This window comes from Myotis brandtii, unplaced genomic scaffold (genome assembly GCF_000412655.1).
Source record: "Myotis brandtii unplaced genomic scaffold, ASM41265v1 scaffold1287, whole genome shotgun sequence".
NCBI classification, from domain to species: domain Eukaryota; kingdom Metazoa; phylum Chordata; class Mammalia; order Chiroptera; family Vespertilionidae; genus Myotis; species Myotis brandtii.
In genome coordinates, this window is record NW_005354537.1 from 32,110 (window position 1) to 47,275 (window position 15,166).

At 40.8% G+C, this 15,166-nt stretch overlaps 1 protein-coding gene across 2 annotated transcripts in view; it reads left to right on the plus strand.

Moving 5' to 3' along the window:
* LOC102245362 (zinc finger protein 883) overlaps positions 1-9,674 on the plus strand; it is a 39,273-nt gene extending 29,599 nt beyond the window's left edge. The window contains exons 4-5 of one of the 2 annotated variants that reach the window (XM_014534310.1): positions 6,149-6,222; positions 7,547-9,674. In XM_014534310.1, the coding sequence (XP_014389796.1) occupies positions 6,149-6,222; positions 7,547-9,340 (1,868 nt within the window). In that variant the 3' untranslated portion in view covers positions 9,341-9,674. The remainder of the gene's footprint in view (positions 1-6,148; positions 6,223-7,546) is intronic. The other variant, XM_014534311.1, reaches the window with a different exon arrangement.
* The last annotated feature ends 5,492 nt before the right edge of the window (positions 9,675-15,166 follow it).

Sequence of the window (15,166 nt, forward strand, 5' to 3'; positions counted from 1 at the left end):
CCTGCTCTGTGCATGACAGGGGGCAGCGCCCCAACTCCCCAATCAGCCCTGCTCTGAGCCTGACCAGGGGCTGCACCTAGGGATTGGGCCTGCCCTCTGCCACCCGGGAGCAGGCCTAAGCCAGCAGGTCATTATCTCCTGAGGGGTCCCAGACTGCGAGAGGGCACAGGATGGGCTGAGGGGCCCCCCTCCCCACCGAGTGCACAAATTTTTGTGCACCAGGCCTCTAGTATATATATAAAAGCCTAAGTGACTGGTCAACCAGTTGCAATGACGATGCACTGACCACCAGGCGGCAGATGCTTAACACAGGAACTGCGCCCTGGTGGTCAGTGCGCTTCCACAGCCAACCACCCTTGGTTGGCCAACCTCCTGTGGTCCCTCCCACTGGCCAGCCAGCCCCGATTGCCAGCCAGGCCTAGGGACCCCACCCGGGCACAAATTTGTGCACTGGGCCTCTAGTATGTTTATAATCTTGCTGACAGTGCATGAATGTTCTCCTTTCTCCATTTCATAGGTAATACTTGTCATTTTTTGATTTATGGATGATTGGCATCCTATTAGGTTTTTGGTGATATTTCATGATGGTGTCCATTTGCATTTCTCTGATGATGAGTGAATTGAATATTTAATATGTCTATTGTGCATCTTTATGTCCCGTTTGGGAAATGTGTATTCAGGTCCTCTGCTCATTTTTCAATCATATTGTTTGTCTTTTTGGTTTTAAGTTGTATGAGCTCCTTATATATTTTGGCTCTTTAGCTTTTGAGGATGTAACAATGCTGGGCTTTTGTGGTTGTTATTATTTTGTGGTTTCTTTCATATTCCAAACTTACTCTTTTGTACTCTCATTTCTTTATTTTTTAGCTTCTTTGTTATGCCTAGGAAGATATATCCAAACCAGTATTTTTAAGAGTGATGGTGAAGTTCATTGACTATGCTTTCTTCCAGTGTTTTCATGGTTTCAGGTCTTATATTTTAGTTGTTAGTCCATGCTGAGTTCATTTTGGGTCATGGCCTATGAAAGGGATCTAGTTTTAGTATTTTTGCATGTATCTGTTCTATTTTTGTCACACTACTTGGTGAAGAATCTTGTATTCTTGCCCTCTATCTTATAGATTAATTAACGATACATACAGCTTTGGACATTTTTAAAGTTGTGTCTCTTTTTTTATCATGTTGATTTTTAAAAGGTCACTGTATATTCTGGATATTATCTACTTATCAGATAATGTGCTTTGTAGAAATATTTTCCCATGCCACAGCTTGTATTTTGAACGCACTAATGGAAGTTATATTTGTACTAGAAACCTGGTGCACGAAATTTGTGCACGGAGTGGGGGCTTGTGAGTCCCTCAGCCCAGCCTGCACCCTCTCCAATCTGGGACCCCTCAAGGGATGTCCGACTGCCTGTTGAAGCCCGATCCCAGACCTAACTGCTCCCCTGCCAGCTGGATTGATGCCTAAGTGCTCCCCTGCTGGCCTTGTAGCCCCTAACTGCTCCTTCTTGCCAGCCTGGTGGCCCCTAACTGCCCTCACCTACAGGCCTGGTCACCCTTAACTGCCCTCCCCTGCCGGCCTGGTTGTCCACAACTGCCCTCCCCTGCAGGCCTGGTTGCCCCTAAATGCCCTCCCTGGCAGGCCTGGGTCCCCCCCCAACTGTCCTCCCCTGTAGGCCTGGTTGCCTCCAACTGCCTTCCTTCACAGGCCTGGTCCCTGCAACTGCCCTACTCTGCAGGCCTGGTCGCCTCCACCTGCCCTCCCCTGCTGGCCATCTTGTGGCAGCCATCTTGTATGTTGGAGTGATGGTCAGTTTGCATATTATTGCTTATTAGATAAGATGGGGTGTCATGCCTTTTGACTATTTTGTTTTGTGACCTTTCCATTTAGTGCTATAATAAAAAAAACCAAATGTCATAGAAACTTTTCTATATGGCCTGGCCAGTTTGGCTCAGTGGATAGAGTATCAACCTGTGGACTGAAGGGTCCCGGGTTCGATTCTGGTCAAGGGTACATGAACAAGGTGCAGGCTTAATCTCCAGTAGGGGCCCTGCAGGAGACAGCCAATGAATGAATCTCTCTTAATGTTTCTATCTTTCTCTTCCTCTCCCTTCCTTTCTGAAAGCAATACAAATGTACTGGTATTTAAAAGAAAAACAAAAACTCTTCAATAACTTTTCTTTTAATAGATTCAGTTATTATTTGCTTTATGTTTGAATCTTTTATCCATTTTGGTTTAATATTTGTATATGATGTTTAATTACAGTTCAATGTCACTCATTCTTTTACACGTAGACATTTAAGTATCTCAACACTATTTGTATATGTGAGAATATGCTTTACTTCTTTGGTGGTGTAGGCACCCTAGTAGAAGATTATTTTACCTCATGGGTGAGTAGTTGTAAGCAGGCTCTTTATTCCACAGTGTTTCTTTTTGGTAGTTGTTGTTAATCCTCACATGAGGACATTTTTTCCATTACTTTTCAGAGAGAGTAGAAAGGTAGGAGCAAGAAGCGGGGAGAGAGAGGGAAACATCATTGTGAGAGAGACACATCGACTGGCCCCCTCCTCCATTCGCCTCAACCCAGGTCGGGTGGGAATTTGCAACCGAGGTATGTGCCCTTTATGGGGAATTGAACCTGCCACCCTTAAGTACACAGGATGATGCGCTGACCCTGAGCCACACTGACCAGGACCTACTGTGCTCCTTTATTTACCTGTGTCTTAACGTGTAGATGATACGTTTGGATCACACCAGTTTTGAAATATTTTTTTTTTATCTGGGAGTATGATGCCTTTCAGCTTGTACTGTCTCTCCCATGTTTGTTTTGGTTCCCTGGTGTCCTGTGTCATTTCATATCAATTTTAGGATGAGGTTTGCTAATTTTGTGAAAAGTGACATTGGGGCCGAAACCGGTTTGGCTCAGTGGATAGAGCGTCGGCCTGCGGACTGAAAGGTCCCAGGTTCGATTCCGGTCAAGGGCATGTACCTTGGTTGCGGGCATTGCTAATTTTGTGAAAAGTGACATTGGGACGTGGGTAGTTCCTGCTTTGTTATTTTTTGTTTTTTTTTAAATAAATCTTTACTGTTCAGAATATTACAGTTGTTCCTCTTTTTCCCCCCATAGCTCCCTCCACCCAGTTGCCACCCCACCCTCTGCCCTTAGGCCCCCCCATTCTCATCCATAGGTACGATTTTTGTCCAGTCTCTTCCCACACCCCCACACCCCTTTCCCCCCCAAGAATTGTCAGTCCGCTCCCTTTCTATGCCCCTGATGCTATTATATTCACCAGTTTATTCTGTTCATCAGATTTTTTATTCACTTGATTTTTAGATTCACTTGATAGATATGTATTTGTTGTTCATCATTTGTATCTTTACCTTTTTCTTCTTCTTACTCTTCTTAAAGGATACCTTTCAGCATTTCATATAATACTGGTTTGGTGGTGATGAACTCCTTTAGCTTTTTCTTATTTGTGAAGCTCTTTATCTGACCTTCAATTCTGAATGATAGCTTTGCTGGATAAAGTAATCTTGGTTGTAGGTTCTTGCTATTCATCACTTTGAATATTTCTTGCCACTCCCTTCTGGCCTGCATAGTTTCTGTTGAGAAATCAGCTGACAATCGTATGGGTACTCCCTTGTAGGTAACTGACTTTTTTTCTCTTGCTGCTTTTAAGATTCTCTCCTTGTCTTTTGACCTTGGCATTTTAATTATGATGTGTCTTGGTGGGGTCCCTCTTTGGATTTTTTTTGTTTGGGGTTCTCTGCGCTTCCTGGACTTGTAAGTCCTGCTTTGAATGTTTGTCAACCTTGGGTACTCGTGACAGCTTATACTGTTAGCATTCCAATGTAAGGTCATCGCATATGTAGTTCATTTATTGAGTTCTTATTTAATTACAGCCAGCACTACTTTATACTTTATTTTTATTGGTTTTAGAGGAAGAGCAACTCAGGGGAGGCGGGGGAGACATTTGTATCCCCAGTTAGTTATGCACTCATTGATTATTTTTTAGTGTGTCCTGAGCACAGATCAAAGGTGCAATGTATTGGTATGAGGATCACACTCTAAACAACTGAGCTCTTGGGTAGGGTGAGAATATCCTTTTCTTATCTTGTAGTTTAGTCACCCTGGGTGAAGATCTTTAGACCCCATCCAGGAGGATTTGTATGTCGGCCTTTTAGTCTAATTTGCTTTATTATTTCCCTCTGCCTTAATGTCTGTATTACAGGTTGTTGTTTTTTTGTTGTTTGTTTATTTTCTAACATTTTTATTGATTTCAGAGAGTAAAGGAGAGGGAGAGATAGTTAGAAACATCAATGATGAGAGAGAATCATTGATAGGCTGCCTCCTACACGACCCCTACTGGGGATAAAGCTGGCAACCCTGGCATGTGCCCTTGACCGTAATCGAACCTGGGAACCTTCAGTTCACAGGTTGGTGCTCTATCCACTGAACCAAACTGGCTAGAGCTGTATTATAATTTTTTTGATAGCAGAAGCTTTGAAGTATGTTTTAAAATCAAGAAGCCTGAAGCTTTTAATTTCATACATTCTTTTCATGATTCACTTGGTTACATGGAGTCCTATGACATTCACATTAATTTTAGAAAGAGTTTTTTATTTCCACCACAGGTGTCACTGGGAATTTGATAGGGATTGCTTTGAATGTTTAGGTAACTCTGGGTACTAATGACAGCTAATACTATTAGCATTTCAGTCAGATCATGGAATGTGTTTTCCAATTTACTGATTCGGTGTTTAATTACAGCCAGCCATGTGTTTGTGTGTGTGTGTGTGTGTCTGTGTTTTCTTTTGTTACTTCTCACACGATGTTATTTTTCCCATTGAATTTTAGAGAGAGTGGAAAGGAGGGAGGGGGATTGAAAGAAAGAGAGAGAAATATATCGATGCGAGAGACACACGTTGTTGTTTGGCTTCCTCACACATCCCAAATGGGGTTCGGATCGAATCTGCAACCATTTGGTGGGTGGGCCCATGCTCTAACCACTGAGACACACTGCAGAGGGCACCCAGCAATATTTTATGCTTCACAGCATACAAGTCGTGCACCTTCTTGGGAAGTAAATTGTTAATATTTCATTTTCAATTATGCTGTTATTCATGTAAATACATACTTAATTTGTTACTGATTTCAGACAGGAAGGGAGAGGGAGAGAGAGATAGAAACATCAATGATGAGAGAGAATCTTTGATCATCTGCCTCCTGCATGCCCCCTCCTGGGGATCCAGCCCACAATCCAGGCATGTGCCCTTGGCCGGCATGGGACCCAGGACCCTTCAGTCCGCAGGATAACACTCTATCCACTGAGCCAAGCCGGCTAGGGCCATTTTTTTTTATGTTCTATTTTTATTTTCTATATTTCTTGTGACCATGAGAACTACTTAAAATATCTTAAGGTTATAACAATGTATCCTAAACTCATAGTGTCAACTGCATACAAAAACTCTGCAGATTGTCATTTTTACTTGTGTACCGACATACGTTGATATCACATTATCTTTAATGTTGTGTGCCTGCAGTTATTTAAGATTTTATTCTTCTTATATATTTTTTATTTTTTCAAAATACCTTTTTATTTCAAAGAAGCAGATGGGGAGAGAGATAGAAATATCCATGATGAGAGAGTATCATTGATTGGCTCCCCCACACTGGGGAATGAGCCCGCAACACAGGCATGTGCCCTCACCGGTAATCAAACTGTGACCTCTGGTTCATAGGTGGGACCCTTATCCACGGAACCGCACCACTCAGACTATTCCTTTTATTTTCTAAAGTTCCACAAGAGAAATCAAAGTGATACGTGTTTCTTTAATAGAACACCACAAATAGAAGATGCACAAATGCACTTTCCTCATCTCTCTCTCCAGTGAAGAAACGGAATTGGGAGTGTTTTTATAATATTGCCATTGTGTGCCAGGGGCTTTGAGCAGGTATCATTGGCAAATGTAAGCAACTCTTTGTCCCTCTTTGATGTGAGTTTTCTTCGTTGTACCTATCTTGAGCTTTTGTTGAATCCTACAATGGCTCTTGGAGTACTCGAAAATGTTATTTGGTCAATACTTGCTGGTAAGTTCTAAGTGCACTCACGTGATTGTCAAAACGGAAAATTTGTTTTCTTTCAGCTATGTCACCTAAAGATAACCAGGCCTTTATGCCAAAGCCCGGAATACAAGATTTATTCTGTGAAATAATACTGGTAAGATATAAAAGGTGTCGCTTTGATAATGTACACTTAATGAAAGCCTTGAAATTTGAGGAAGAGTGTGATGACAACAGAGGATATTAATATAAACAACTCATCTGGAAAAATTATCGTAATAAATTTCTTTTTACCTAAAGAGGTCAAGTATATTATGAATTTGGGAAACCTCCCAATTTAAAGTCAGTTACTTTGGCAGATCAGTGTGTTTGTGCACATGAAGGTTGAAAACAAGTTTTTACTGTTATGCATTCTTGGAAAAGAAATCTGGAAAAACTAGGAATTCACATAGTCTGTAGTGTAAATAATTTGCGTTGTTTAAAATTCAGGTGGGCTGAAACCGGTTTGGCTCAGTGGATAGAGCGTTGGCCTGCAGACTGAAAGGTCCCAGGTTCGATTCTGGTCAAGGGAATGTACCTTGGTTGCAGGCATATCCCCAGTAGGAGATGTGCAGGAGGCAGCTGATCGATGTTTCTCTCTCATCGATGTTTCTAACTCTCTATCCCTCTCCCTTCCTCTCTGTAAAAAAATCAATAAAATATTTTTTAAAAAGACAAAAAAAAAAATAAAATAAAATTCAGGTGGGATTAAACTTTGTAAATCATTTCTAAAATATATAGATTTATCATGTCCCTATAAAATTAAAATGTGCTCAATTTGGAAATGTTTTATGATTTTTTAAATTAAAATAATATAATTCATTTCAGAGAGTAAGGGAATGGAAGAGGGAGAGGAAAACATCAATGATGAGAGACAATCATTCATTGGCGGCCGCCTGCATGCCTCCCACTGGGGACTGATTCAGCAGCCAGGCCATGTGCCCTTACTGGGAATGGAACTGTGATCTCCTTCTTCTTATGTCAAAGCTCAACCACTGACCCATGCTGGCAGGGCAATTTGGTAATATTTTATTTATTCATTTTTATGATTATTATTTTTAAAAATATTTTTAATGATTTCAGAGAGAAAGAGAGAGGGAGAGAGAGAAACATCAATCATGAGAAAGAATCATTGATCGGCTGCCTTTGGCATGCCCCCTACTGGGGATAGAACCCAGGTCCCTTCATTCTGCAGGCCAACACTCTATCCACTGAGCCAAACCAGCTAGGACAATTTGGTAATCTTTCAAACAAGGATTCATCCTTCTTCTTCTTACAATAATGTTTTGTGTTTATTTTTTGTCTAGTATATTAGGAAAGCTTTTGTTATACAACCATCTAGGTTTAATGTGTATCACAAAATTGTTTTTCTGAAGCAAGTGTACATATTTAATGAAATTATAACTGTCACTAAAGGTCTTTCTATCTCCCATAATCACCAGAGTACACATAATGAAGATAGAAGTTATCGATGGATTGAACATTGGAAAAACATTAAGCTAGAGTCATATCTTAATCATCGGACAAGTGAGCTGGCAGAGGAGCATCATAAAAGTGGAAAAGTCTTTGACCAAATGTCCAGTCACAATATACATCAGGTTTTTCCTATTGTGGAGAAGACACACAAGGGAAGTAAATGTGTCCAGTATTTTCTGCAGCCTTCAAATTACAATGAACAAGAGAATATTCCTACTGGGGAGCAGACTTACAAATGGAAACCGTGTGGGAGAGTCTGCAGTCAAATATTCAATCTAAATAGATGCAAAAAAATCCATAGGAGAAAGGAACCTTATAAATGTAAAGATTTTGGTAAAACATCTTATTGTCCTTCAGGTTATACTCTAAATCAGAGAATTTATACTGGAGAGAAGCCTTACAAATGTAAAGCATGTGGCAAAGCCTTTAAATGTCATTCCTCTCTTATTGTACATAAAGGAAGAATTCACACTAAAGCAAAATTATACAAACTCAGGGAAAATGAAAAAGTCTTTAGTCAGTCCTCAAGACATACGCAACATCATAGAAGTCATAGGGAAAAACAGTCTTATAAATGTTCAGAATGTGACAAAATCTTTAGCCGGCCCTCAACCCGTATTCTTCATCAGAGAATTCACACTGGAGAAAACCCTTATAAATGTAGAGAATGTGGCAAGACCTTTAAAAACCATGCAGTTCTTACTAATCATCAGAGTGTTCATACTGAAGATAGGCCTTATAAATGTAGAGAATGTGGTAAAGCATTCCTCCACGCCTCAAGCATGATTCGACATAAGAAAGTTCATACTGGAGAGAAACCTTACAAATGTAGAGAATGTGGCAAAGCCTTTAGGCAGTCCGCAGCCCTAACTTGCCATCAGAGAGTTCATACTGGAGAGAAGCCTTATAAATGTAGAGAATGTGGCAAAGCCTTTAGATATTCCTCCTCCCTTAATGTACATCAAAGACTTCATACCGGAGATAAGGTTTATAAATGTAGAGCATGTGACAAAGCCTTTGGCCGGTCCTCACACCTTACTTGTCATCAGAGAGTTCATTCTGGAGAGAAGCCTTATAAATGTAGAGAATGTGGCAAAGCCTTTAGGCAGTCCGCAGCCCTTACTTGCCACCAGAGAGTTCATACTAGAGAGCAGCCTTATAAATGTAGAGAATGTGGCAAAGCCTTTAGATATTCCTCCTCCCTTAATGTACATCAAAGACTTCATACTGGAGATAAGGTTTATAAATGTAGAGCATGTGGCAAAGCCTTTGGCCGGTTCTCACGCTTTACTTATCATCAGAGAGTTCATTCTGGAGAGAAGCCCTATAAATGTAAAGTGTGTGGCAAAAGCTTTAGCTACTACTCAGATCTTAATCGTCATCAACTTATTCATACTGGAGAGAAGCCTTATAAATGTAGAGAATGTGGCAAAGCCTTTAGCTGGTTCTCATCCCTTTCTAATCATCAGCGTGTTCATACTGGAGAGAAGCCTTATAAATGTAGAGAATGTGACAAAGCCTTTAGCAATACTTCAAATCTTATTGTACATCAGAAGGTTCACACTGGAGAGAAACCTTATAAATGTAGAGAATGTGGGAAAGCCTTTAGCAGGTCTTCAAGTCTTACTGTACATCAGAGAATTCATTCAGGTGAGAAGCCTTATACGTGTAGAGAATGTGGCAAAGCCTTTGTCACCTCCTCAAATCTTATTAAGCACCAGAGTATTCACACTGGAGAGAAGCCCTGCATCCCTTACTAAGCACCAGAGAGTTCACACTTGAGAGAAGCCTTCTAAATGTAGAGGATATAACAGCCTTTCATCAGTGTTTCTGCCTTACTTTACAGCAGAGTTCACACTTGAGAGAAGCCTTAAAAATGTGGAGGATATAACGGCCTTTCGTCAGTGTTCCTGCCTTACTGTACAGCAGAGTTCATAATTGAGAGAAGACTTACAGATGTGAGGAGTGTCGTATGTCCTTTACCAGCTGTGAGAACTTACAGAACATCATAGAATTGATACTGGCAAGAAGCCTTATGAATGTGAAAAATGTAGAAAAGCCTTTATAAGGCATTCATGTATTACTGTACCTGAGAGACTTTATACTAAAAAGAGAACATACAAATGTAGAGAATGGGCTGGAGCCTTGACTCAGCTCAAAATTCACTGCACATCAGAGATTTTACAGTGGAGGGAAGCCTTATACTGTGGATAATGTGAGAAAGCCTTTAATATGTAGTCTAACCTGCTCAACATTTTAGGAATCATTCTAAAGAGAAACAGCAGTAATATAAAGTTTTCATCTAAGGATTTAGGCTTCAGAGGTTGAAGCTACATTGAGAATGATAAATAAGGTCTTACAAATTATCAGGCATATGTCAAAGTGTATATTTTCATATCTCATACAACATCGCATGATTATTACTGGATCGAATTCCCGCAGATATAAATAAAATGACAAAGCTTACACATAATGTAATCTTTAACCAACATCAGAATTCATACTGGGGAGAAACAATACAAATGAAATATTGTCCTAATGTCTTTAATCAGCATCCGACGCTTATTCCTCACTTTGGAATTCATTCTAGAGCAGCGGTTGTCAACCTGTGGGTCCTGACCACCTTTGGGGGTGGAACGACCCTTTCACAGGGGTCACCTAAGATCATCAGAAAACACATATATAATTACATATTGTTTTTGTGATTAATCACTATGCTTTAATTATGTTCAATTTGTAACAATGAAATTGGGGGTCACCACAATTTGAGGAACTGCGTTAAAGGGTTGCGGCATTAGGAAGGTTGAGAACCACTGTTCTAGAGGGATACCTTAAATCTGAAGAATGTGGGAAATCATATACTTGGACCTACAGCCTCTGTCAGTATTAGGTATTGTAAATGGATAGAAATTCTACATTCATGTTATAGGAGGAGGGACTTTTGTTCAAAATATAAAGTTGATAAAACTCCAAGGAATTTCTGCCTCAAAGTGACTTTAAATATGTAAAAACGGAGCCAGAGGAGCCACCACAGTTGTGAAGAGCACCCACCAGAGGAGCTGCTGCCAAATGAGGAGCAGCTGCTACCACAACCACCCGAGGAGCAACGGCAACCCGAGGAGCCACTGCCACCCAAGGAGCAGCCACTAAACGACTTAACATCTAGATATGTCAGTGAGATCAAACATGGGTAGACAAAGAAACCCCCAAACGGAAGAAAAGGACGGCTCGCCAGAAAAGCAGCTAAGTGAAACAGGCATGCAGGATGACAGAAAAAGAATTCAGATTAAGGGTCCCAGAGTGCATAAACCACATGGAGGTAAAAAACAACTTATGCAAGAAGAAACAGATGAAAAAATCAATAAATTATGTAAGAGCCAAGAAGAAATGAAATGTGATATAGTTGCAATAAAAAACACCATTGAAAGTATCAACAGTAGACTAGGAGAAGCAGAGGACCGAATTAGTGAATTAGAAGACAAGGAAACAAAACACACCCAAACTGAACTGCAATTGGAGAAAAAAATTGAAAGACAGGAGGAGAGCCTAAGAGAGCTATGAGATAACATGAAATGAAACAACATACGAATAATAGGGGTGCCAGAACAACAGAAAGAAGAACAAGGGTTAGAAAACCTATTTGAAGAAATAATAACAGAAAACTTCCCTGAGGTGGGGAAGAAAAAAGTCACACAAGCCCAGAGAGTCCCAAACCAGGTGAAACCAAAAAGGCCCACACCAAGACGCATCATAATTACCATGGCAAATGTTCAGGACAAAGAGAGAATCTTACAGGCTGTAAGAGAGAGACGGAAAATTACATACAAGGGATCTCCCATTAGATTATCAAATGATTTCTCAACAGAAACACATCAGGCCAGAAAAGAATGGACGGAAATTTACAAAGTGATGCAAAGCAAAGGACTGAACCCAAGAATACTCTATCCAGCAAGGCTATCATTCAAAATTGAAGGGGAAATAAGAAGCTTCACAGACAAAAAAAGGCTAAGGGAGTTTATCACCACCAAGCCAGCAATGCAAGAAATGCTAAAGGGACTGGTGTAAAAAGAAGAAATAAAAAGCTCAGAAAGAAAACAGCCACAAAAAATAGAAATGGCTACAAACAAGTACCTTTCAATAATAACTTTAAACGTAAACGGACTAAATGCTCCAACCAAAAGACATCGAGTGGCTGAATGGATAAAAAAACATGACCCATACATCTGCTGTCTACAAGAGACCCACCTCATTAGAAGGGACTCACACAGACTGAAAGTGAAGGGATGGAAAAATATCTTTCAGGCAAATGGAAAGGAAAAGAAAGCTGGGGTAGCAATACTTATATCAGACAAAATAGACCTCAAAGTGAAGGCCATAACAAGAGATAAGGAAGGCCACTTCATAATACTAAAGGGATCAATACAACAAGAAGATATAACCCTGGTAAACATATATGCACCCAATGCAGGAGCACCCAAATACATAAAAAAACTCCTGGAAGATATCAAAGGAGAGATCGACAACAATACAATCATAGTAGGGGACTTTAATACACCACTGACATCACTGGATAAGTCCTCTAGACAAACAATCAGCAAAGAAACAGCAATCCTAAATGACTCACTAGATCAGATGGACTTAATAGACATCTTCAGAACACTTCACCCAAAGCCGCGGAATATACATTCCACTCAAGTGCTCATGGAACAGATTCAAAAATAGACCACACCCAAAATACTAAAAATAAAATAAAATAAATAAAAGTGGGGGAAAGACATCCAAGCACTTTAACTCCACTGTACCAGGTAAACTGATACAGCTCAGAAGTTTTTCTTGACACCAACTGTCAATGCTGGAATTTTGTATTCTGTTTTATAAGGATTTAGTAAACTCATAAAAACTTAAAAAAATAAAGATGTAAAAACGTTATCCAAATATGACCCTTTATATTCTTGTTGCATTTTTCAAAAGTAGATCTTGACATGAACTTGATTGACTGACTGATCCTACATTACAAGTTCTATAGGATTCAGCTTTAAATTTTGTAGCATCTTCTTTTAGTTCTCTAATTAGGGTTTCTCAATGCTCCTGCCACATCTGGAGCAGAGGCTTCCAGGGGAAGAGGCGGTGTCTTGGCGGAAACCAGAGCCCATGGTGACCCCTGGTGACCAGGTTTCGAACGTTGGGGATCCAAAGGCAGCCTGACTGGGGCTGGCATGGATATGCTGGTAGAAGATGGTGTCTACATTCCTGCAGTAAGTGGAAGTGTATGGCCTTGAGGTAGCGCTGTCCAAGTTTTCTCTTGGAGTAGAATTTCTCTTGCTGAGCAATAGTCTATTCATCTGTTTCTCCAGAAGTTCGGTGCTAAACTCTGCTAGCCTCTCCTTCATCCTGTGAAAATCAGCTTATTTTCCAGTAACTTTCTGCGTTCCATTTCTTCTTGGCAGAGTCGCACATATTTTTCCAATTCTCTTTTGATACCATCTTGAGAAGTTTGCACTTTGGAGATTTCTGATTCCAGCTCTTTATTTCTGGCTTCCAAAGGACTTCTTATTGAAGCCTGATCATTTATCATCTGCGCTGACATTTCTTGAGATGCTCTTTGTATCTGTAAAAATGAATTGATTTGTTCTCCGGTGTCTGCTACATCCCGTCTTGCTCTTTCATCAGTCTTCTTTTTCTACTCGCCTGCTTCACAGATTTCTATCCTATTCGTTTCCATATATGTTCTGAGTTTTACTGTTTCTTGTTGCCACTTCTGTGCTGTATTCTTTAGTTCTTCACATTCCTTTAGAAGTGCTTCCACTGCTAAATGCTGATGAGGTGTCTTTTCTTTAAGCAGACGTATAGATTTTGAAGATGAAGGTTGTACTTTTGCTATAAGAACATTATTAACCATGGGTTCAACTGGCTGGGGAGACTCTTCATCTTCTCCTAGGATTCTTTTACAGAAGGATGTTGCTCTTAAACGCCAAATCATAGTTCACACAGTTCATTCACAATGGGATAACCGTTGTGATGGAGTAAAACGGCCGCCTCTCCTCCCTTCTCCCCGCAGAATGCTGGCAGCAGGGCACATGCACTGCAACGGACTGGGCTGAAGTGTGCATGCCCGGTAATGGGCTTAGTCCCCATTGGGCTTGCACAGTCACTTGGGCCATGCAGTGAGGCTTGTCATTTTCTTTTCTTTTTTTATTTCTTAAATCTTTCTTGACTTTGGCAAATTAAAATAGAATAAGTTAACAAGTATTTTTTTCAAAAAAATGTTTTGTTCAAAAATACTGTCAAAAATTCCTAAAAAGCTTTCAGTCCTGAATATCACTATTAGCACAGTGTCAAAAATGTTGAAGAGGGAAACAAAATAAAAATGTGTGGTCCTGCAACCTGGCCTTCCTGTGCCATCACCAGGGACACCTGGGAGACAAAGAGGAGGAGGAGGCAAGGCTCCAGGGAGGCCACCTTCCCCCCCCCCCATGCTTTTTATTAGCACAATTTGTCCTGAGATGAGGCAGAGATATACACTTCAAAGGGTCAGGGTTTCCTACAGAGTCCATTGTCAGAATAGGGGAATTACCCTACGGCTGTTCAGGTGTTTGGCCTGTAGGAGGCAATAACATAAAGATTAAGATGCCCTGGGCTGTCTGGCATCCTCGAATCAATTTAATGTATCCTATTCAGGTTTGGGGAAATGCCCTCAGCCATTCCCAGTTGCAGCCCTGCTGTCATGCTGGAATTGGTCTCCAGCAGTACTCCAAACTTTAAATGTAGTTAGGTAATATTTGTATACTTGAATATATCAAAAGAATTGATGTTTCCACATGTACAATTAACTTAGAGTATTCTTTATATTGAAATCACTTGAAGTCTTCTGAAAAGAAAATATAAATTTGATTTTTATTCCCATATCACTTGATGTTGCTATGTTTCATACCTGGTGTGTATGTGAGTGAAATCATCAGGTTGATTGTTTCTCTTAAAGATCTGTGACCTGTTGTATATTATATGGACTTCCCTTGTGTACACTTTTTCATGGAATAATGTATACATTGTAAGAGGCAGTATTTTCTTCTATTAGAGAATCATGCTATTGAATAAATCTTTAAGAAAATTTTTTTTAATGCTCACTGAGTATATTTTTTCCAGATTGAGGAGGAAACGGGTCTAGCAAGGTGTGTCAGGCCCTAAAAACTGTGAACAATGCATTGCCCTGGGTGGGGGAAGAGGTAGGGGAGGTTGTTATCACTGGCTCCAAATCATCGATACCTGGGGGCCTTCCTGTAAGCCCACAAAAAGGGGCAGAACCATATCTGCAAGACAGTGGGCCCCATTATCTGTCCCAACCTCACTGGAGCAGTCCCAACCTCCCCGGGGCCGTCTTGGCCTAACCGGGGCTGTCCCGACCTCACCGGGGCCATTTCAACCTCACCAGCACCGTCCAGACCTCATTGGGGCCGTTTCAACCTCACTGGGGTCGTCCCGACCTCACGCCGTTTCAACCTCACCTGGGCTGTCCCGACCTCACCAGGGCCGTTTCAACCTCACCGGGGCCGTCCCAACCTCACTGGGGCCGTCCCGACCTCACCGGG